At 41.8% G+C, this 23,901-nt stretch overlaps 1 protein-coding gene across 1 annotated transcript; it reads left to right on the top strand.

The window, feature by feature from the left end:
• Positions 1–1,168: 1,168 nt before the first annotated feature.
• NKAP (NFKB activating protein) lies at positions 1,169–19,572 on the top strand. The gene is made up of 9 exons (XM_016943242.4): positions 1,169–1,740; positions 6,148–6,228; positions 8,283–8,353; positions 8,532–8,666; positions 10,405–10,468; positions 12,749–12,858; positions 12,954–13,029; positions 14,790–14,939; positions 19,228–19,572. The coding sequence occupies exons 1-9, from the start codon at positions 1,355–1,357 to the stop codon at positions 19,400–19,402; spliced, it is 1,248 nt and encodes a 415-aa protein (XP_016798731.1). The 5' UTR covers positions 1,169–1,354; the 3' UTR covers positions 19,403–19,572.
• Positions 19,573–23,901: the final 4,329 nt, after the last annotated feature.

The raw sequence follows: 23,901 nt of genomic DNA, 5'->3' as shown, positions 1-23,901 counted from the left end.
CTCAGATAATGGACACCTTAAATACCCTGACGTCATCACTACACATTATATACATGTAACAAAATTTCACATGTATCCCATAGATTTGTACAAATTTAAAAAATAATAAAAAATTAGCTGTGCGTGATGGCACATGTCTGTAATCCCAGCTACTCAGGAGGCTGAGGCAGGAGAATCACTTGAACCTGGGAGGCGGAGGTTGCAGTGAGCCAGGATAGCCACTGCACTCCAGCCTGGATGACAGAGTGAGCCCTTGTCTCAAAAATAAAAAAAAAAAAAATAAAATGACACTTTTTGGGGAAAAAAATACAAGCCAGACGCAGTGGCTCACACCTATAATCCCAGCACTTTGGGAGGCCGAGGCTGGCGGATCGCTTGAGCCCAGGAGTTCAAGACCACCTGGGCAACAAGGTGAAACCCTGTTTCCCCCGACCCCCCTCAAAAAAAAAACTACCCAGGCTTGGTGTCGCATGCGCCTGTAATCCCAGCTATTCAGGAGGCCGAGGTGGGAGGATAGCTTGAGCCCGGGAGGCGGAGGTTTGCAGGGAGCTGAGATCTTGCCACTGTACTCCATCCTGGGCGACAGAGTGAGCAGAGTGAGTTCCAGTCTCAAAAAAAAAAAAACAAAAACAACAACAACAACAACAACAAAAAAACCTCCTTTTGCTGGGGCATATTGGTGGAGACGGTGGCTAGGGGATAAGTATGCAGTTTTTCTCTAGGCGGGAAACTTAATTGAAGTTTATCAGGCGCGAGTCATTAACAAAATTTGCGCCCTCTAAGCTAACACGGCAATATGGGGCTTAGACACCATAGCTCATCCCCAGTCGCGAAAAACCCTCCCGATTTGCTTGGGATTGGAAAGAAAAAGAAAATATACATTCATACTTTCATACATGACATACACACACACACACATTTATATATAAATACACACAGAAAGCACATGAAACACAAGCAGAATTAACTGTCTTGTTCATACGGCCACTCAGTGAAATGTATACTGTATATTGTGTTTGAAATATATACTTCCCTTCAAGTGTTTCAAGTTCAAGGCTGAGAAAGAACTTGGTCTCTTGCTTAGACTTGAGGAGCCTCACTCGGAACTGGAAGGATGCACGCAATCTAGTTGCCCCACCGGCTTATTTATATTGATGCACACATCGCTTCCTGTCGGTGACGACCGCCTAGATCCGGGGAAGGGTTTTGCAGAAGTACCCAGAACTGTGTCCAAGGTTTCCTCAGATTTGGGCTGTTCCGCAGCGGCAGGTCCCGGGAACCAAGGCAACAGACATCTTCCTAGGCTCGCGAGAGCGCCCCCTTGTCCCACGGCTGCTGGGGCCCCCCAGTAGCCATGGCTCCGGTGTCCGGCTCGCGCAGCCCGGATAGGGAGGCCTCGGGCTCGGGGGGAAGACGTCGCAGTTCGTCGAAGAGTCCGAAGCCCAGCAAATCTGCCCGCTCCCCGCGGGGCCGCCGCTCTCGCTCGCACTCTTGCTCTCGGTCCGGGGACCGGAATGGACTCACCCATCAGCTGGGTGGCCTCAGCCAAGGCTCCCGAAACCAGTCCTACCGCTCACGCTCCCGGTCGCGTTCTAGAGAGCGGCCCTCTGCGCCCCGGGGCATCCCCTTCGCTTCTGCCTCCTCGTCAGTCTATTACGGCAGCTACTCGCGCCCCTACGGGAGCGACAAGCCTTGGCCTAGCCTCCTCGACAAGGAGAGGGAGGAGAGCCTGCGGCAGAAGTGAGTGAGACGGCCGCACTTTCTCTTGTACGAGCCTACGTGCCTTTGGAGTCCGATCTATCATTCATTCCGCTTCTGACTATTCGCATTTCGCTCACTCTGCTTGCCTTGCGCCCATTTTCATCCCTTTCTTTAATCCACCCACGACAACCCTTTATTCGTCCTTTTCATTTTCCCTTACCCTCAGGCCCCTTCATATAGTGCCCTGGTCTCCTGCTACCCCCTTCCGCCTCCTGTCTTGTTAGCGAATATTGCCGAGAGTTCAGACCTACCAGAACTGTAGCATTTACCTGGTTGTGTCATTATCATTCGTGAATATATTTGTATTCCCCACTAGACTGAGCTGATGGAAAGGAGGAGCCAGTGAACGGAGGAGAATTCTGATCACAGAATTCTAAGTGCCTGGTACTTTATAGGCGCTCAACCATTGCTTGTTGAATGAAGGAACTTACAGGTCTGAGATAACAGGATATTTATGTAGAAATGTTTTGTGGGGAATTAGGAAGGGATGAAATCAAGGGTTTAAGTTGGAGAGGAAATAAACCTTCCCCTCAGACAAGACGATTAGATGCATGTAGGAAAAGTGATCTGATAAGCTATAGATGACCCCACTTTGAGGAAGGTCTTGTTAAGTGGTCTCAGTCTTGACCTCGAAAAATGACGCCAGGATGAGACTAGATCTCTAATCAAAGTGAGTATTGGAGTGGAAGAATGCATAGCTTGGGGATTGTTTTGTTTTGTTTTTGAGACAGGGTCTAGCTCTGTCGCCCAGGCTGGAGTGCAGTGGTGCAATCTTGGCTCACTGCAGCCTCCACCTTCTTGGGCTCAAGTGATCCTCCCACCTCAGCCTCCCTCATAGCTGGGACTATAGGTGCGCACCACCACACCCGGCTTATTTTCGTATTTTTTGGTAGAGACAGGGTTTCACCATGTTGCCCAGGCTGGTATCGAATTTCTGGGCTCAAGTGATCCTCCCACGTTGGCCTCCGGAAGTGCTGAGATTACAGGTATGACCCCACATGCCCTGCCGAACCTGTCCTTTTCATCACTATACTTTATTACCTCCCACTGCCGGAAGAAAAAGACTCAAGACATCTCCCAACTGTTGGAACTTTAACCTACCTCTCAATGCCTGTAATATTTCTAAGTTTCTCATTTTTTAAAACATATAAGTGCACGTAAATAACTTAGTACAGTGCCTGACACATAATTTAACAATAAACAAGATATTAAGACTTACACAGCAATAATTATGAGCCTTTTCCTTTCTCCTTAAAACTATGCATTTTTTGGCTGGGCGCAGAGGCTCATGCCTGTAATCCCAACACTTTAGGAGGCCAAGGCAGGAGGATCACTTGAATCCAGGAGTTCAGGACCAGCCTAGGCAATATAGGGATACCCTGTCTCTACAAAAAGTGTTTTAAAAATCAGCTGGGCGTGGTGGCATGTGCTTGTAATTTCAGGTACTGGGGATGCTGAAGTGGGAGGATCACTTGAGCTGGAAAGGTCAAGGCTGCCGTGAGCCATGATCTCACCACTGCACTCCAGCTTGGGTGACAGAAGGAGATGCTGTCTCAAAAACAAACAAACGAAAAAAAACAAAGAGAAGAACAGGAAGAAAGAAAGGAAAAGGACAAACTCCAGAATCAGACTGAGTATGAAGCCTTTATTTGCCACTTAATAGCTGTGTGACCTTGGTCAAGTTACTTAACCTCTCTGGGCTCCATTTCTTCATCATTAAAAGGGGGATAAAATAAGTACTATGGATTAAAAAGGGGATAAAATAAGTACTAGGGATTTGGGGATTGTAATAATTAAGTGGCTGGAACATAACTATTCCATAAGTGTTAGCTATTAATGTTTCATGCATGGGAGCAAAAACAGTAAAAACAGTCCTGAGTTAGGTTGGAGACCCATCTCTCCAAGTTACATTTTTCAGAAACATACCCACAGGCTATGTCAGTCAAAAAGTAAATAGTTTCTTCTTGGAGAATCCTCACCAAAAGATGTCAGAAGTGCTTGGATGAAACTTGCATATGTACATTTAGAAAATAAATAATTTATCTTTTTTTTTTTTTTTTTTTGAGATGGAGTCTCGCTCTGTCTCCCAGGCTGGAATGCAGTGGTGCAGTCTCGGCTCACTGCAGCCTCCACCTCCTGGGTTCAAGTGGTTCTTCTGCCTCAATCTCCTGAATAGCTGGGATTACAGTTATGCACCACCACACCCAGCTAATTTTTGTGTTTTTAGTAGAGACGGGGTTTCGCCATGTTGGCCAGGCTGGTCTCGAACTCCTGACCTCAGGTGATCCACCCGCCTCAGCCTCCCAAAGTGCTGGGCCCGGCCAATAATTTATCTTAACATTACAGATGAAACCAGGTGACAACAGGACTTCCTGCTGTTTACAGCCTGGTAGGCGTTCTTCCCCCGATATCCATACATTCCAAGTACAGCTATAAATATGTTACCTTTTAAATTGTCTGTTACTTCAGGTGGGAAACCCTCTCAGTCTGACTCTGCATAGTTATAATACCTTTTCCCCTGATTAAGGAAGCAAAAACAATTTATACAAAAACTCATTGCAATTATATTTATTTTGGAAGGATTTTTAAAAACAAATGGAGTCACAAGCAGCTAAACTTTGAGAGAATGAGCCTTAGTCTTTGTTTTGTTTTGTTTTTTAGTTTATGAGGAATAACAAAAATTAAAACAGAAGAAACCATAGGCATAAAACAAAAGAAGAAACAAATTTTAGTGTCCTTCAAAGAATAGATACAAAATGCACTCTTTTTCCAAAAAGGAACTAAAAGGAAAACAGAGAGGGAACAAACCTTGTATCTCATTGAGTATAGTTTTTTTTTTGTTTGTTTTTTTATTTTGAGATAAGAGTCTCACTCTATCACCCAGGCTGTCATGTGCAGTGGCGTGACCTTGGCTCACTGCAACCTCCACCTCCAGGGTTCAAGGGATTCTCCAGCCTCAGCCTTCTGAATAGCTGGGACTACAGGCACATGCCACCGTGTCCAGCTAATTTTTGTATTTTTTTTAGTAGAGACAGGGTTTTACCATGTTGGCCAGGCTGATCTTGAACTCCTGACCTCAGGTGATCCACCTGCCTCGGCCTCCCAAAGTGTTGGGATTACAGGCGTGAGCCACCACGCCCAGCCCCAAGTATATTTTTTGTTAAATGAAACTTTTTGACTAGGTGCAGTGGCTCATGCCTGTGATCCCAACGCTTTGGGAGGCTGAGGCAAGAGGATTGCTCGAGGCCAGGAGTTCAAGATCAGCCTGGACAACAAAGCAAGACCTCTTTTTTTTTTTGAGACGGAGTCTCGCTCTGTCTCCCAGGTTAGAGTGCAGTGGTGCGATCTTGGCTCACTGAAACTTCCACCTCCTGGGTTTAAGCGATTCTCCTGCCTCAGCCTCCGTAGTAGCCAGGATTACAGGCATGCGCCACCACGCCTGGCTAATTTTTGTATTTTTACTAGAGACGGGGTTTCACCATGTTGGCCAGGCTGGTCTTGACCTCCTGATCTCAAGCAATCCGCCCGCCTCAGCCTCCCAAAGTGCTGGGATTACAGGCATGTGCCACCGCGCCTGGCGGCAAGACCTCATCTCTACAAAAAAATAAAAAACTTTTATTTCGGGCCGGGTGCAGTGGCTCACGCCTGTAATCCCAGCACCTGAGGTGGATCTCCTGAGGTCAGGAGTTTGAGACCAGCCTGGCCAACATGATGAAACCCCATCTCTACTAAGAATACAAAAATTAGCCAGGCGTGATGGCGCATGCCTGTAATCCCGGCTACTAAGGAGGCTGAGGCAGGAGAATTACTTGAACCCAGGAGGCGGAGGTTGCAGTGAGCCAAGATCGTGCTACTGCACTCCAGCCTGGGCGACAGAGCGAGACTCCATCTAAAAAAATAAATAATAAAATAAAATAAAAACTTTTCTTTCATTTTCAGAACTTCAGTTGTTTTCTACGTCTAATGCATCATTTTTATTTTCTTCATTAATTCCTCGGTTTCTGAAAACTGAAGGTTTGACCATATCAAAAGAGACTTCTCTTCACCTTTCATAAATCTGTAAACAAATGAAGTTACTTACAAATGTGAAGCTGTTTCTGTCACATATTACAGATGATGAAATGAGCAGTTAAGAGCTGTGTCATGCATTCAGCAGAATGGATGCACTTGACAGTCTCCCAGGCCATCATTTCTATAGTCTGTACCATTTGATAGTATCATCAGAACATCAGACCTTAAGTGATGAGTTTACATTTAAACCAAGTTTTTATCCATGTTTAAAATATAAAGGGAAAAAAGGCTTAACTAGACTCCTATTGAATTTGATTATATATTTAGGAAACAACTCAGCCATTGAGTTATAATTTACATGTCTTTATCTGCTAGGAGATTAAGTGAGAGAGAGAGAATTGGAGAATTGGGAGCTCCTGAAGTATGGGGACTTTCTCCAAAGAATCCTGAACCAGAGTAAGTGGTTAAAAAATATATTTTTAAAATGTTATAATATGTGTTTAAATCCTGAATCTATTGTGAAAATGTTTAAGTGAAGAACTTTAAATATATCTCACATTTTTCTTTCTTGTGATTTATGTTCTTCTACCCCTTAAGTTTTAAAAACATAGAACATATCTAAAGATTAAAACATGTTGCTAGTAGATTTTAGCATAATCTAAAATAATTCATGGAGTATAATTTTCCTATTAATAGAAGGGTTCATTGTTAAATAATACACATTATTTTGAATTATTTTTTCTCAACTAAACTCAGTGGCAGATTGCATGCCAGATATTGGCATTACAAAGAGATTTTTTTTTTTGAGATGGAGTCTTGCTCTGTCGCCCAGGCCGGAGTGCAATGGTGCGGTCTCAGCTCACTGCAACCTCCGCCTCCTGGGTTCAAGCGATTCTCCTGCCTCAGCCTCCCGAGTAGCTGGGATTACAGGTGCCTGCCACCACGCCCGGCTAATTTTTGTATTTTTAGTAGAGACGGCAGTTTCACCATGTTGGCCAGGCTGGTCTCGAGCTCCTGACCTCGTGATCCGCTTGCCTCAGCCTCCCAAAGTGCTGGGATTACAGGGGTGAGCCACTGCGCCCAGCCTACAAAGAGATTTTTTAAAATGAATATACCAGTATGGTTTTGTTAATATTCCTATATCCAATACTATCTGCAGACTTAATGCTTTTTCTTTTTGCTTATTTCTTTTCTCTTTGATGCTACTCATAAGTTTCTTCTTCCCTCTCTATTTCTGTGCCAACTTTAGGTTGAGTTGAGACAATGTGCTTGACAGGTAAACCTGTAATTTGTGATTGGATAATAAAGCATTATTATCTGAAACTTGTTCTTACAGATACCTTTAGAAAATGCTTGAAGAGGCCAGGTGCGGTGGCTCACGCCTGTAATCACAGCACTTTGGGAGGCCAAGGCAGGTGGATTCCTTGAGCCCGGGAGTTCAAGACCAGCCTGGGCAAATAACAAGACTATTTAAAAGAAAAAAAAAAGAAAACACTTGAAGAACCTGAATGTATTGAATTAGAGTTGGAAGGAACCCTAAAAATAGTTTTCTTTCTTCTTTTTTTTTTTTTTTTTTTTTTTTTTTGAGACAGAGTCTTACTCTGTCACCCAAGCTGGAGTGCAGTGGTGCGATCTTGGCTCACCACAACCTCCGCCTCCCAGGTTCAAGTGATTCTCCTGCCTCAGCCTCCCGAGTAGCTGGGATTACAGGTGCATGCCACCATGCCTGGCTAATTTTTGTATTTTTAGTAGAGATGGGGTTTCACCATGTTGGTCAGGCTGGTCTTGAACTCCTGACCTCATGATCCGCCCACCTCGGCCTCCCAAAGTGCTGGCATTACAGGCGTGAGCCACTGCGCCCAGCCAAAATAATTTTCTAGATAATATTTAAATTACTCCAAGTATGATCTTCAGAGGAAAAGATTATATGATGTGGAAACCCCTTTTCTAAACTATTGTAGAATTTGAATAATACTCATTTTCAGAATTCTCTGCAACAGAACAACATCTCTTTAGACTGTAGTTTGTTAGGTTTTTGCTCTGAGGAGACAGAACAGTTGCTGCTTTACCATTTGTCTTTTACGTGCTTAAAATAAAATTATAAAGTCTTTCTTCAGCCTTCTTATACCCAGTTTCTTTAATCTTTCCTATGGTTCCTGTTTCTCTACTTTTTCCCTGTGGTTTCTTGTGAAAATATAAATCCTCCATGCTGCTTTGTTTAAATAGCACTATGTAAACTCTAAAGTGTTATGCAAATGATAAGTTATTTTATTATTACAAAGATGGTAGACCCTTGAACTGCACGTTTATGAAAGTAGTTCAGTGCTTGCTTTGTTGTTGTTTTGGTTTTTTTGATTCCCAAGTTCTGCCTTAGGATCTCCAATGCTTGCTTTTAATGGTTCTTGGACAATCAATGCTGTTACTGAAAAATTTGGAGTTCATATCTTTATACTCCATGGTCCATATCTCATCACTTTCCTAATTCTTATAACCATTTTATTTAAATTCAGTTCTGATGAACATACACCAGTGGAGGATGAAGAGCCAAAGAAAAGCACTACTTCAGCTTCTACTTCAGAAGGTATTTTAAAAAAAGGGTATTTTTAAAATACAAGCTATTTTATTGAGAGATTAAAAAAATCAGTTTGTAAATAGTTGAACATTAGACTTTGCTTTTACTCAAATTGCCCATCGTCTGTTTCTTTTGATGTTCAGAAATAGTTTTTTAGAATATAATTTTTTTATTTGTACTTTCTTAGAAGAAAAAAAGAAGAAGTCTAGCCATTCAAAAGAAAGGTCCAAGAAAAGGAGAAAGAAAAAATCATCGAAAAGAAAACATAAGAAGTATTCTGAAGATAGCGACAGTGACTCTGATTCTGAAACAGACTCCAGTGGTAAGAACGCCAACAGCATTCTGCAAGCCTTGCTTCAAAACTAGTTTTACTTCTTAAAACTTATTTTAGAAGAAGGTTCCTGAAAACACTAATAATACTGAAGAGTTTTTGAACACTTGCTAACCTTGTGCCAGGTACCCCAATAAGTGCTTTATATTTATTATTGCCATTTAATCCATACAATAACTGTAGGGTACATCTTATAGATGAGGAAATGGAGACAGAGCAGGTTATAAGTACTATCCCTAAGGTCACACAGTTTGGATTCAAACCTAAGCAATCTGACTCCGGATTGGGATTGGTTGTGCAAAGTGTACAAGGCACATGGCACCAGACCAAGTCAGGGGGTTGGGCTGTACCAAAGTAAGCCTTACAGGGCTGCATCGGCCCAGTGGAAGGGCTCTTTTGTTTAATTCTCATGCCCAATGAGCACCTCTACAGTTTTCAAAAAGGTATGCCATAAAGTGCCTACTTCATGCTGGCTGCCTATTTGTGGAAGGCACCCTATCTGGGGTAGTGCATCACAAAGAGTCTCCTTTTTGTACTCTCTCCTGGCTGATGATTGACCAGAAGGTGCCTCCTCTGAGGTTAACACATTACACAAAGATTCACCTTCCTCTGATATCGCCGAAGTTTCCTGGCCCTCCCTGTCACTTCTCTTCCTCAGTGCTGGAAGACAGAACTTTCAAATATTTCTGTATGCAACACTTAAAAAGAGGCATTTTTATACTTAACTACAACACTATCTCATACAATAAAATTAGTAATAATACCCTATACACCAAATACCTACTTAAAATCCTTCAATAGCACTCCATAGCCTTCAGGGTAAAGTTCAGACCCTGACTCATTTCTCTCTAATCACATATACCCTGTTACACTCTCTTGCAACATCCTCTGTAATCTGAAAACTACTTTCTGTCTCCTCAGTATTCCATGTTCTTTCTCTTGTTACTTGGTAGAGAGGCCCTCTGCCTACAATGCCAGTCTCTCCCTCCATCCAGCTTGGTTTACTCATTGCACCAATGGGCATGCATTACTTTTGTAATCAAAGAACTACTTTAAGAGTCACCTTTCCTGATCAACCATTCCTCAGCCGCCCTCCTCAAATCAGTCTGATTTTGAGACTCCTCTGTGTGTCCAGGTTCCCCAAGCTTCCCTCTATCATTCCAGATTGTATTGATCTCTTTACCTATCTGTCTCCTCCATTAGACTGAGCTCCAGGAAAGGATTCTCTCTCCCCCCTCCAACACACACATAGTTTTCTTTCCCTTTTTATCACGAAAATATTTAAATATTCAGAAAAGCGAAGAGAATAGTATAATTAATACCATATACTTAATCACCTAGATTTGGCAGTTGTTGGTATTTTTACATATTTGCTTCAAATATGGGCTTTTCACTGAGATAGTCAAAGTTAATTACAAATATCATCACACTTCCACCCTAAATATTTCTGTATGCATCCTGTAAAAAGAGGCATTTTCCTAATTAGCCACCACACTATCTCACACAATAAAATTAATAATAATACCCTATATCATCAAAACCTAGTGACTTTAATTTCTATGTTCATAGTACCTCCTACAGTTCGTGACAAATAGCAATAAATGTTTCAATGAGGTAATTTCTTTGTAACAATAAATGGGACAGCAATAGGATAGTTACCTACTCAAAAGTACTACGGTTTTAGAGTTAAAAAATTTTTTTCTTAATTGTAATGTGCTTTAATTTGCAGATGAAGATAACAAAAGGAGAGCAAAGAAAGCCAAGAAAAAGGAAAAGAAGAAGAAACACAGATCGTCAGTTTTTTAAGTTTTATTATGGAAAATTTCTTTTCTTTTTTTTTTTTTTTTTTTTTGAGACAGAGTCTCACTCTGTCAGGCAACAGAGTGCAGTGGTTCGATGTCAGCTAACTACAACCTCCGCCTCCCAGGTTCAAGCGATTCTCATGTCCCAACCTCCCGAGTAGCTGGGATTATAGGCACCCACCACCATGCCCGGCTAATTTTTGTGTTTTTAGTAGAGATGGGGCTTCACCATGTTGGCCAGGCTGGTTTCGAACTCCTGACCTCAAGTGATCCTCCCACCTTGGCCTCCCAAAGTGCTGGGATTACAGGAGTGAGCCACTGCACCCGGCCAGAAAATTTCAAATGCATATAAAATTACATAAAATAGTATAATGATCCTTCCTGCACCTGTCATGCAGTCTAAATAATTATCAACTCATGGGCAGTATCTGCCATCCATCATTTATTTTGGACCCAATCTCAGATGTCATTCCATCCATAAGCAATTCAGTACCTTTCTCTAAAAGATAGGCATTCTTTTTGTTTTGTTTTGTTTTGTTTTGAGATGAAGTCTCGCTCTGTTGCCCAGGCTGGAGTGCAGTGGCGTGATCTCGGCTCACTGCAAGCTCCGCCTCCCAGGTTCACAAAGATAGGCATTCTTTAAAACAAAACAAAACAAAAAACTGGCCAGGCACAGTGGCACATATCTGTAATCCCAGCACTTTGGGAGGCCAGGCAGGAGGATCGCTTGAGCCCAGGAGTTCAATACCAGCCTGGGCAACATAGCGAGATCCTGTCTCTATATTTAAAAAAAAAAAAAAAAAAAACCCTTAACCAGAATGCTATTATTGTGCCTAAAACATTTAATAATAATTCCTCTATTCTCAGCAGTTTTTTCTGTAGTTTATTCCAATCAGGATCCAAATAATGTCCCTAAATTGCAGTGACCGTATTCTTATGGTATTCTTTGGCATGTTCTGTCCTCTGTATTTCCAATAGATTAATAGGTCTAGAGGCCTGAGAAGGCTCAGATTTGAGTTTGGGGCAAGAATACTTCATAAGTGGTGCTGTTTACTGTCAGGAGGCAAATAATGTCTGGTTGTCACTTTTTGTCATATTAACAGCCATTGATGGTCATTATCTCGATCCATTATTTCATTAGGGGTTGTAAAATGGTGATAGTCTAATCCTGGCTTTATCCTTCATTTATTAGGCAGAATGATTCTATAAGAGAAACTTACCCTCATCAACTATTTAGATACCCTGAAATATAGTTTATATTGTAAGAGCAGGATAATTGCTTGATTTTTTTTTGTTTTAATGACTTTTCAAATAATGAATTGGATTTTTAAAAAGTATTATTAACCCAAGGATTTAAACATATTTGACATATTTTAATCCATTACACATAAAATTATTCATAATGTTCAAATTGTTGGGACTTTTTAGGCTGTTTTATTTCTGTTGTCTTTCTACAACATCAGAACTGTATTTCATTGTTCCCTTTAGTGAATTTTTTTTTTTTGAGACCGTGTCTCACCCTGTCACCCAGGCTGGAATGCAGTGGCACGATCACAGCTCACTACAACCTCAACCTTCCAGGATCAAGCCATCCTCCCACCTCTGCCCCCACTTTCCCCATACCTGGGACTACAGGCATGTGCCACCACACCTGGCTAATTTTTGTATTTTTTGTAGAGACATGGTTTCGTCATGTTGCCCAGGGCTAGTTTCTAACCCCTGGGCTCAAGTGACCCACCCGCCTCAGTCTTCCAATGTGCTGGGATTACAGGGGTGAAACACTACACCCAGCCTCCTTTAGTGATAATTTTTATAGCAAAAGATGATTTGGTTAAATAAGTTAGAATACTTTTTAAAAAAATTGTTAAGAGGCAGTGTCTCGCTCTGTTGCCCAGACTGGAGTGCAGTGGGCTAATCATAGCTCATTGCAGCCTCGAACTCCTGGGCTCAAGTGATCCTCCCGCCTCAGCCTCCTGAATAGCTTAGACTACAGATGTGTGCCATCACACCCAGCTACTTTTTTTTTTTTTTAATAGAGACGGGGTCTTGCTCTGTTTCCCAGGTTCAGTTAGAAGCAGATTTTTTTTAAGTAAAATTATCTTGTAAGTTTGAATAAGCTGGGAATTCAGATCATTTTATTGTCACCTTTCTTTGCCTTGAAAAATTAAGATGTATAGTCACCAGTTCAAAATTTAAAAAGAAAAGAAAAATTAAGATGCCCTCTAACATAGGAAGATTAAGTGAATTTGTATCAAATTAAAATCCCTATAGGAAGAAATATAAGAAAAAGAGGTCTAAGAAGAGCAGAAAAGAGTCCAGTGATTCAAGCTCTAAAGAATCCCAAGAAGAGTTTCTGGAAAATCCCTGGAAGGATCGAACAAGTAGGTTCTTCTGATAGACTAACTCAGAGCAGATGAAACATTAAAGTAACGAATTAGTCAGAATGTGAATGTGTTTCTTAATATCTTTCATGCAGAGGCTGAAGAACCATCAGATTTAATTGGCCCAGAGGCTCCAAAAACACTTACCTCTCAAGATGATAAACCTTTGAAGTAAGTAGCAGTGTGTTTATAATATCTAAAGTACCTACCAAAAAGTCTGGTTCTAACTTACCTTGCCAAGCTTATCTGACTCTATTCCCTTATTTCTACTCCAGGTTCCAGCTGAGCTGGACTACTAAATATTCCCTGGGCTTAATGTGCACTTTGCAACTTTTATGCCATGTTCAGCTTATTTCTTCATCCAGTATGCCTTCCCTTCTTTTCCCTGCCCTCTGTTTTCTTCCCTATCGCCAGTTTCTTCCTGTTAAAATCCTTACTATCCTTCGAAGCCCTTTTCAAAAGGAGATGCATATGCTGATTCCCAATACTTCCCCTCTACAAGTAGGTGTGATTTCTATTTCTCTTTGATCCTCACAGAATTTTTTATTCCTTTTTTTCTTTTTTTACCAGCAGAATTTTTTTTTCTTTTTGTGAGACGGAGTCTCGCTCTGTTGCCCAGGCTGGAGTTTAGTGGCGTGATCTTGGCTCACTGCAACCTCTGCCTCCCAGGTTCAAGCGATTCTCCTGCCTCAGCCTCCTGAGTAACTGGGATTACAGGCACGCGCCACCACACTCAGCTAATTTTTTTTTGTATTTTCAGTAGAGATACGGTTTTACCATGTTGGTCAGGCTGGTCTCAAATTCCTGACCTCATGATCCACCTGCCTCAGCCTCCCAAAGTGCTGGGATTACAGGCGTGAGCCACCACACCTGGCCTAGAATTTTTTGTTTGTTTGTTTTGTTTTGTTTTTTTGAGATGGAGTCTCATTCTGTCTCCCAGGCTGAAGCACAGTGGTGTGATTGAGTTTCACTCTGTTGCCCAGGCTGGAGTGCAGTGGCATGATCTTGGCTCACTGCAACCTCCACCTCCCAGATTCAAGTGATTCTCCTGCCTCAGCCTCCCAAGTAGCCAGGATTACAGGCGCCTGCCGCCACGCCCGGGCTAATTTTTGTATTTTTAGTAGAGCTGGGGTTTCGCCATGTTCGCCAGTATAGTCTCGAACTCCTGATCTCAAGTGATCTGCCCGCCTCAACCTCCCAAAATGCTGAGATTACAGGCGTCAGCCACTGCACCCAGCCTACTTTGTTTTTTGTTTTGTTTTGTTTTGTTTTGCTTTTTGAGACAAAGCCTTGCTCTGTCGCCCAGGCTGGAGTGCAGTGACACGATCTTGGCTCACTGCAACCTCTGCCTCCCAGGTTCAAGTGATTCTCCTGCCTCAGCCTCCTGAGTAGCTGGGACTACAAGCATGCACCACCATGCCCGGCTAATTTTGTATTTTTAGTAGAGACGGGGTTTCGCTATGTTGGCCAGGCTGGTCTCAAGCTCCTGATCTCAGGTGATCCTCCCGCCTCAGCCTCCCAAAGTGTTCAGATTGTAGGCGTGAGCCACTGTGCCTGGCATACTTTGGATTTTTTAAGGGAAAAAGGGAAAGGGAATCAGCTGGAGCCAGAACCAGTAATGACAATACCTGTAGGGATAAATTAATCCATAATTGTAAACTGTGAATCTATACTCACAGCAGTTCTTTTCTTTCAAAATATTTCTGCATTTCTGGGTTAGTTGTATAGGTCATAGTGCAATGCAATGTTTAATACACTAATTAGGATAAAGCAATTCACATTGAGCTTCCTAGCACACTACTGCTGAGCACTGTTAATCCTACTCTTGTTTGAGAGAAAATGTGGGGATTTTTGGTGCTCTCTTTAGATTATAAGCTTTTAATATTAAGATGATTTAATGGACCTTTTCTGAATTCTGAATTACTTTGTAGCTATGGCCATGCTCTGTTACCTGGTGAAGGTGCAGCTATGGCTGAATATGTAAAAGCTGGAAAACGTATCCCACGAAGAGGTGAAATTGGCTTGACAAGTGAAGAAATTGCATCATTTGAATGCTCAGGTTATGTAATGAGTGGTAGCAGGTATGTTGTTGGCATTAAGCTCAGTTTCCATGATTAGATCTTTTTCTTCTTTTTTACTACCAGAATTATATTTTGGTAATTGATTTTCATTAAGTGACTGTTTCTTATGAAAAGTAGAGTATAAATATTGGTTTGATATTAGTGTTGTTAGTATAACATGGTTTTCTGCAATTCCAAGTATATATGCAACTCAGCCTCAAACTCAGCTATATCTCTGACTTCAAAGAATCAATCTTCCTAATGTCCTTTCCTAGTTGGTATTTGCTTACAGATATTTTATCCAATGGAGGATATAGTTAAATTCAGCTATTTATCACTGCCCCATGAGGAATGTGGCAGTTAGGAAAATATTTTCACAAGACAGTGTTTCCTGGTTACAAGTTTGTCTTCAGTTTTTTATGGACCCAGATTTCTGAGACTGAATAACAGAAAAAGATGATAAAAGACATTGGTCAGCTGAGAATATATCCTGGCTAATAAATAAATGAATAAATAAATAAATTTTAAAAAGACACTGGATTCAGCATGGGAAATGAATATAAAATTAGGAAAGAGAAAAGTTCCAGGAAGAACCAGGAGAATGAGCAAATAGGGCAGCAGTACTTAGATCAAATTGAATTTTGGATTCTTTAAAACTTGATAAACTTTTTTTTTAAGTAGATAACTATTTTTAAATGACACTGAAGGCAAATATTTGCAGAAACCCTGAAGCACCTCCAGAATCTTGTAATACTGAGGACCAATATTTGAAGCATTGCATTGGAGGACCCACACAGTAAGGCAAGAAAAAGAAATTAGAGACACAAGGATTGGAAAGGAAGGCTGGGCACGGTGGCTCGTGCCTGTAATCCCAGCACTTTGGGAGGCCAAGGCAGGCAGATCACTTGAGTCCAGGAGTTCAAGACTAGCCTGGGCAACATGGCAAAACCCGTCTCTACTAAAAACACAAAAATTAGCCAGATGTGGTGGTACACACCTGTAATCCCAGCTACTCAGAAGGCTGAAGCAGGAGAATCGCATGAACCCAGGAGGCGGAGGTTGCAATGAGCCAAGATCACACGACTGCATGCCAGCCTGGAGAGCAAAACTCAGCCTGAAAAAACAATAATAATAATAATAAGGATTGGAAAGGGCGATATAACAATGTCATTTTTTAGCCAGGCGTGGTGGCTCACGCCTGTAATCCCAGCACTTTGGGAGGCATAGTTGGGTGGATCACCTGAGGTCAGGAGTTCAAGACCAGCCTGGCCAACATGGTGAAACCCTGTCTTTACCAAAAATACAAAAATTAGCTGGGCATGGTGGCGGACACCTGTAGTCCCAGCTCCTCAGGAGGCTGAAGCAGGAGAATCACTTGAATCCAGGAGGAGGTTACAGTGAGCCAAGATCGTGCCATTGCACTCCAGCCTGGGTGACAAGAGTGAAACTCCGTCTTAAAAAAAAAATGTCATTTTTTTGTGAATGACATGGTGAATGATTTGATTGTTTACATAGAAAATCCCAAAGAATCTCCAGATAAATTATAAATGAGAGGAGGGTTTAACAACTGGTTGGATATAAGGTTAGTACACAAAAATCCATTGCATTTCTATTTACCAGCAACAGACAACTAGAAAATGTAACTAAATAAGAAGAAAACATTTGTAATAGTATCAGAGAATATGAAGGACTTCAGAATAAATCTTAACAAAAGATGCCCAGGGCTCTGTGAGGAAAACTATAAAGCATTATTAAGAGATTGTGTATTCAATACAGTTCCAATAAAAATGAACTGCATTTCTATTTACTAACAACAGAAACCTAGAACCTTGAGCGTTTATAACAGTGTCAGAATGTGAGAGACTTAAGAATAAATCTTAACAAAAGATGCCCAAGGTTCTATGGGGAAAAATGTAAGACATTAAGAGTCCGTATCTTCAATATAGTTCCAATCAAAATCACAACACAGTTGTTTATGAGACTTATTAAGCTGGTTCTAAAATTTATATATTACACTAAAAGGACAAGAATAGCCAGGTCACTTCTGAAGAAGAGCAAGAAGGTAAGATTAAAGAAAACTTAAATAGCTGGAGAGATACCAGGTTCACGGATAGGAAGGCAATATTGTAAAGTTGTCATTTCTTCCCAAATTGATCTTTATATTCAATACAGTCCCAATCAAAATCACAACACAGTTTTTCATGAAACTTAATAAGCCAGTTCTAAAATTTATATACTAGACTAAAAGGACAAGAATAGCCAAGTCACTCCTGAAAAAGAAGAGCAGGAAGGTAAGATTTCCCCTACAAATAGGAGGACTTATTATGAAGCTTACAGCACTTTAGAAAGCATAGGAGAACAACTGAATTGTTCAGTGGAATAAAATTGAGGCCGGGCGTGGTGGCTCACGCCTGTAATCCCAGCACTTTGGGAGGCTGAGGCGGGTGGATCACCTGAGGTCAGGAGTTCAAGACCAGCCTGGCCAACATGGTGAAACCCCATCTCTACCAAAAATACAAAAATTAGCTGGGCATGGTGGCTAGTGCCTGTAGTCCCAGCTACTTGGGAGGCTGAGGCAGGAGAATCGCTTGAACCCATGAGGCGGAGGTTGTAGTGAGCTGAGACCTCGCCATTGTACTCTAGTCTGGGCAACAAGAGCAAAACACTATCTCAAAAAAAAATAAAATAAAATTCAGAGCCCAAAGATAACCATACACGTATGGAACTTCAGTGTATGAAAGAGATAGCATGTCAGATCAATGGGGAAAGAAAGAACTATTCAGTACATGAAATAGGAGGCTGAGGCAGGAGAATCAGTTGAACCTGGGAGGCGGAGGTTGCAATAAGCCGAGATTATGCCACTGCACTCCAGCCTGGGTGACAGAGGGAGACTTGGAAGTTAAATCCACTGATAAAAACTGCTGTTCAATTACAGATTTAGACTTGGTTCTTTTTTTTTTTTTTTTTTTTTTTTTTTTGAGACCTAGTTTCGCTCTTGTCTCCCAGGCTGGAGTACAGTGGTGCGATCTCAGCTCACTGCAACCTCCACCTCCTGGGTTCAAATGATTCTCCTGCCTCAGCCTCCCAAGTAGCTGGGATTACAGGTACCCACCACCACACCCAGCTAATTTTTGTATTTTTAGTAGAGACGAGGTTTCACCACGTTGGCCAGGCTGGTCTTAAACTCCTGACCTCAGGTGACCTGCCTGCCTCAGCCTCCCAAAGTGCTGAGATTACAGGCGTGAGCCACCATGCCCAGCCTAGACTTGGTTCTTTTGGTTTTATGGTAAAGTAGAACCTTGAAGGAAGTTCCATCTGATTAATGACTAGTTAAATGTTTTATCTATCCTACTTCCAATTCCACAAAGGCAAATGGATATATCACCTAGGAAGTTTGATAATTTGCCCATTTCTGATTGTTTTACTGGGAACAAATTAGACGTATACCCTTAGTATTTGAAATTAATGATAGCGGCCAGGCATGGTGGCTCACACCTGTAATCCCAGCACTTTGGGAGGCCGAGGCAGGTGGATCACCTGAGGTCAGGAGTTCGAAACCAGCATGGCCAACATGGCGAAACCCCATCTCTACTAAAAATACAAAAATTAGTCGGGCGTGGTGGCACACACCTGTACTCCCGGCTACTCGGGAGGCTGAGGCAGGGGAATCACTTGAGCCCAGGAGGCAGAGGTCGCAGTGAGCCAAGATTGCGCCACTGCACTCCAGCCTTGGTGACAGAGCCAGACTTTAAGACTCACAAAAAGGAGAAAAGAAAAAAGGATAACATTTACTATGTTGACAGGAAATCAGAGATCATTATTTGAATAGTGGAAATGAATCAAAGACATATCAGGGCCGGGCATGGTGGCTCACGCCTGTAATCTCAGCACTTTGGGAGGCTGAGACAGGCGGATTACTTGAGGTCAGGAGTTCGAGATCAGCCTAGCCAACATGGTGAAACCCCATCTCTACTAAAAATGCAAAAATTAGCCAGACCTGTTATCCCAGCTACTCAGGAGGCTGAGATGGGGGAATTGCTTGAGCCAGGGAGGTGGAAGTTGCAGTGAGCTGAGATCGCGCCACTGCATTCCAGCCTAGGCAACAGAGCAAGACTCCATCTCAAAACAAAACAAAAAAAAAAAGGACGTGTCAGGCAGCTAAAATATTAATAAATGATCTTTTGGAAATTTAACCCATTTCAATTTTTGTCAGCTGTTAAATAGACCACTCTGGGTAAGAAAGGATTAATGATGATGTACTATGAAAATAATTACTGAGAAATTAAGCCAAAAATAAAATTCTCTCCAGGCATCGCCGAATGGAGGCTGTGCGACTGCGAAAAGAGAACCAGATCTACAGTGCTGATGAGAAGAGAGCCCTTGCATCCTTTAACCAAGAAGAGAGACGAAAGAGAGAGAACAAGATTCTGGCCAGTTTTCGAGAAATGGTTTACAGAAAGACCAAAGGGAAGGATGACAAATAAAGATTTTCTGATTGTCCAGAAGACATTTTTAACAACAAAAAAGAAAGTCTGGGTTCCACACATACATAGAAAAAGATTATTATGTTCTGAGAAAGCTTTACAGTGCTACTGTGCCTTCTATTTAATTCTTTCAGTCCTTCAATAAAAAGCTGCTTATTGATATAACTTTAGCAAGTTCTTTGGGTTATTTTGGATTGACCATAGTAACTTTCTGGTTTAAAAATCCAAATTATGGGCTGGGCACAGTTGCTCACGCCTGTAATCCCAGCACTTTGGGAGGCTGAGGCGGGTGGATCACTTGAGGCCAGGAGTTCGAGACCAGCCTGGCCAACATGGTGAAACCCTGTCCCTACTGAAAATACAAAATCAGCCAGGAGTGGTGGCACACACCTGTAGTCCCAGCTACTTGAGAGGAAGAGGCAGGAGAATTGCTTGAACCTAGGAGGTGGAGGTTGCAGTGAGCCGAGATTGTGCCACTGCACTCCAGCCTGGGCGACAAAGCAAGACTGTGTCTCAGAAAAAAATAAAAGGCCAGGCACGGTGGCTCACGCCTGTAATCCCAGCACTTTGGGAGGCCAAGGCGGGTGGATCACCTGAGGTCAGGAGTCGAGACCAGCCTGGCCAACATGGTGAAACCCTGTCTCTACCAAAAAATACAAAAATTAGCCGGGCGTGGTGGTGGGCGCCTGTAATCCCAACTACTCGGGAGGCTGAGGCAGGAGAATTGCTTGAATCCAGGAGGCGGAGGTTGCAGTGAGCCGAGATTTTGACATTGCACTCCAGCCTGGGCAAGAAGAGTGAAACTCTGTCTCAAAAAAAAAAAAATCCAAATTATGAATAAAATGCTACTGTATTAGAGGAGGTGGCTTGAACAAAAAGTGTTAGTGAGATGAGAAACTTCAATCTCACACCATGAGACAGTGCTACTATTAGCTCTATGCGATGCCTGCCCCACCCCCACCTCTACCCCAGCTGAACTTTTGGGAAATTATCACTCCTCTGTGTTGAATGTGTTATAAATGGACTTGATAGGAACATATAGGAGGCCACTTTTGTTAACAAAATGAAGGCATTGCTGCGAAAAGCAAATCTGGAATTTGAAAACTGACTTGTGTACTATAATATATGATCTACCCTGGAAATAATGGGTTTTGATTTAAGTCCCTACCTCCACTCTAAAACCAACAAACAAACCAAAAAGCAAACTAACCCACAGATTTGTTGAATTGAAAATGTGAACATTAGATATTTTAAATTGTTTTTTTTGAGATGGAATCTCGCTTTTGTTGCCCAGGCTGGAGTACAATGGGGTGATCTTGGCTCACCACAACCTCCACCTCCTAAGTTCAAGCAATTCTCCTGCCTCAGCCTCCTGAGTAGCTGGGATTACAGGCATGTGCCACCATGCCTGGCTAATTTTGTATTTTTAGTAGAGATGGGGTTTCTCCATGTTGGTCAGGCTGGTCTCGAACTCCCAACCCCAGGTGATCCGCCCGCCTTGGCCTCCCAAAGTGCTGGGATTACAGGCGTGAGCCACTACGTCCAGCCTAAATTCTTAATAAGTTACTTTAAAATAGTTATTTGAAATATAAAGTCTTAAGAAGTCTACTCTTATCCCCATGTAAGTACTTTATTTCAATCTGAGCTGATATGAGCTTGAGGATAGGATAACATCCAAAAGAATAGGAGTCAACTATGGTCAAGAGTTCTGATAAGGAAAAATATAATGAGTCAGTATTTTAGCTTAATTATTTCATAAGAGAAACTAAAATGATATTAAATATTTTTAACTGTCTTTCATATACTAAGTAGATTTCATTTTAAACACTTAAACCTTTCTGTTTGTTTTTAAGTTGGGGAGAAATGGAAAATTGTGGGACTATGATATCATGATCTTGTTCCTTTGTTTATTTCGTTCAATTTTAATTAGGTCAGAAGAGTGAATGGGGGAAGGAACCCAGGAAGTTTTGGCTGTTTTCATTAAGGTTGGTTTTCTGTTTTTTGTTTTTTGAGATAGAGTCTCACTCTGTCACTCAGGCTGGAGCCCAGTGGTGTGATCTCGGCTCACTGTAACCTCTGCCTCCTGGGTTCAAGTGATCCTCCCACCTCAGCCTCCCAAGTAGCTGGGATTACAGGCACTCACCACCACAACTGGCTAATTTTTGTATTTTCAATAGAGATGGGGTTTCGCCATCTTGGCCAGGCTGGTCTCGAACTCCTGACCTCAAGTGATCTGCCCGCCTCAGCCTCCTGAAATGCTGGGATTACAGGTGTGAGCAACCGTGCCTGGCCGTTTTTGTTAAGGTTATTTGATCTGCATTATTATTACATGCCTATGATAAATTTAAATTACCTGAGTGATAAGGACATTCTGATTATACTATTGTAAAATGCCCGCTTGCCTTATATTTTTAAGTGGTTGTTTTTCAAAAGTGTTTAAATAAGGCAGTCATATTTCAAAGTATAGAGCAAAAGTTTTTTTATTATTATTTTTGAGACAGGGTCTCCTTCTGTCACCCAGGCTAGAGTTCAGTGGTGCAATCTCGGCTCACTGCAACCTCCACCTCCTGGGCTCAAGCAATCCTCCACCTCAGCCTCCCGAGCAGCTGGGACTACCAGTGTGCACCACCATGCCCAGCTAATTTTTGTATATTTAGTAGAGACGAGGTTTCACCTTGTTGCCCAGGCTGGTCTCAAACTCCAGACCTCAAGCAATCCGCCCACCTCGGCCTCCCAAAGTGCTAGGATTATAGGCGTGAGCCACCACACCCGGCCAAAAGTTTTATAATTAAACAGTATTAACAGTCTTAAATACTATTAAATATATGTTCCAGGAAATGTCTACTTTTAACCCGCAACTACTGAAATAAAGAGTCAGCATGTAGCAGCATTAATGACCCCTGAATTTGAAATGATTTCTGTTTATTTATACCTAATTGTAGTTGCTGCCTAGCCTAATAAATCTGTAGTTTTCAAAAGTTAAAAGAAACTAGTTCCCAAAGTTTTGAGTCTCAATCCATCTACTTCCCTGAATAATAAAACCTGAATTTTGTAATACCCACTTAAAAATTTTATTCTCAGCTGGGCGTGGTGGCTCACGCCTATAATCCCAGCACTTTGGGAGGCCGAGGTGGGCGGATCATGAGGTCAGGAGATCAAGACCATCCTGGCTAACATGGTGAAACCCCATCTCTACTAAAAATACAAAAAATTTAGCCGGGCGTGGTGGCACACGCCTGTAGTCCCAGCTACTCTGGAGGCTGAGGCAGGAGAATTGCTTGAACCTGGGAGGTGGAGGTTGCAGTGAGCCGAGATCAAGCCACTGCACTCCGGCCTGGGAGACAGAATGAGACTCCGTCTCTAAATAAACAAACAAATAAAAATGTATTCTCTAAGGACATTTTTTTTTTGGTTACTGGTTCCTAGAGATGAAATGATTATCTTATTTTCAGTAGGCAAGGTAGTTTAAATGCAGAAATTCTGCGATATATGAATATTGTGACATCAAGAACAGCTTCGTTGGCATATTCTTTGGGAAAGAGGCAAGAAGAATAAAAGGGCTAAAAGTATTTTATTTTCAGCTTATGAGTGTTGTTACTGCTTCAAATTGTGTTTAGTCACCTGAGCCATAAATCAGTTGTAGTAGGGCTATTGTATTTTAAATATATTTTTTGTTCTCCAAGGAGACTTATCTAGTTTGCCACCTCCTTGCCTATTGCTCTGATATGGTTTTCCCTCCTTTTTTATTTATTGCACAAATATCTAACAGTTAAAAAAGAAAAATTTCAGTACCATATCAATTGTCTTTCATATTTTGTGTTCCTCCTTTCCAGTGCTTTTCGATGTAAGTAAATATTCTGATGTACTTGTAAGTAATCACTCAGAGCATAATGTAATTTTGTCTTTGGTGTCTTAAAATTTTGCAGCCAGGCAAGAGAGGTTCACAGGGAAGGTAGGAACAAGTGATTATTCAGTGTGAGGATGGGAAGAAGATCAAAGATAAGTAAGGGCAATGATTGTATCCTTCCCGTGTCATTGCCCCTGGTCCCCAAGCCACCCTCCTGCAATCATGAGTATAGTGGTGTATTGTGGAAGGCAGCATGCCCAGTTTTCCAGTTTCAAAATATATTATTTAGCAGTGAGGCTTAACTCCCAGTAAATGAAGGGGTCTGTGAGTAGGGGAACCCTTCAGACTGGTTATATTATGAGCTGTAGAACTGTTGCCATTTTGTTGTTCCCAGTTGTGCCCATAAAGAGATGTGTCTAAGCTGGAGACTTAGGCTCAGATGGGGAACAAACAGCCAAGTACCAACCTTAGTTTGGTCCAATAGGTGAATTTTAGCAACTCTCTAAACTCAGCTCTATGCCTGTAAGACTCAGAAGTGATACATATAGTGATAGAAAAAAATACTTTAGAAAATAGAAAACACTTACTGGTTACTCTGCTAATGTGATGGAGGTTGCAGAATGGAAAATGAATGAATGCAAAAAAATACAGC

The sequence above is a fragment of the Pan troglodytes genome, chromosome X, assembly GCF_028858775.2.
Source record: "Pan troglodytes isolate AG18354 chromosome X, NHGRI_mPanTro3-v2.0_pri, whole genome shotgun sequence".
Lineage (NCBI taxonomy): Eukaryota > Metazoa > Chordata > Mammalia > Primates > Hominidae > Pan > Pan troglodytes.
Note: the sequence above shows the minus strand (reverse complement) of the source record. Positions and strands in the feature narration are given on the sequence as shown.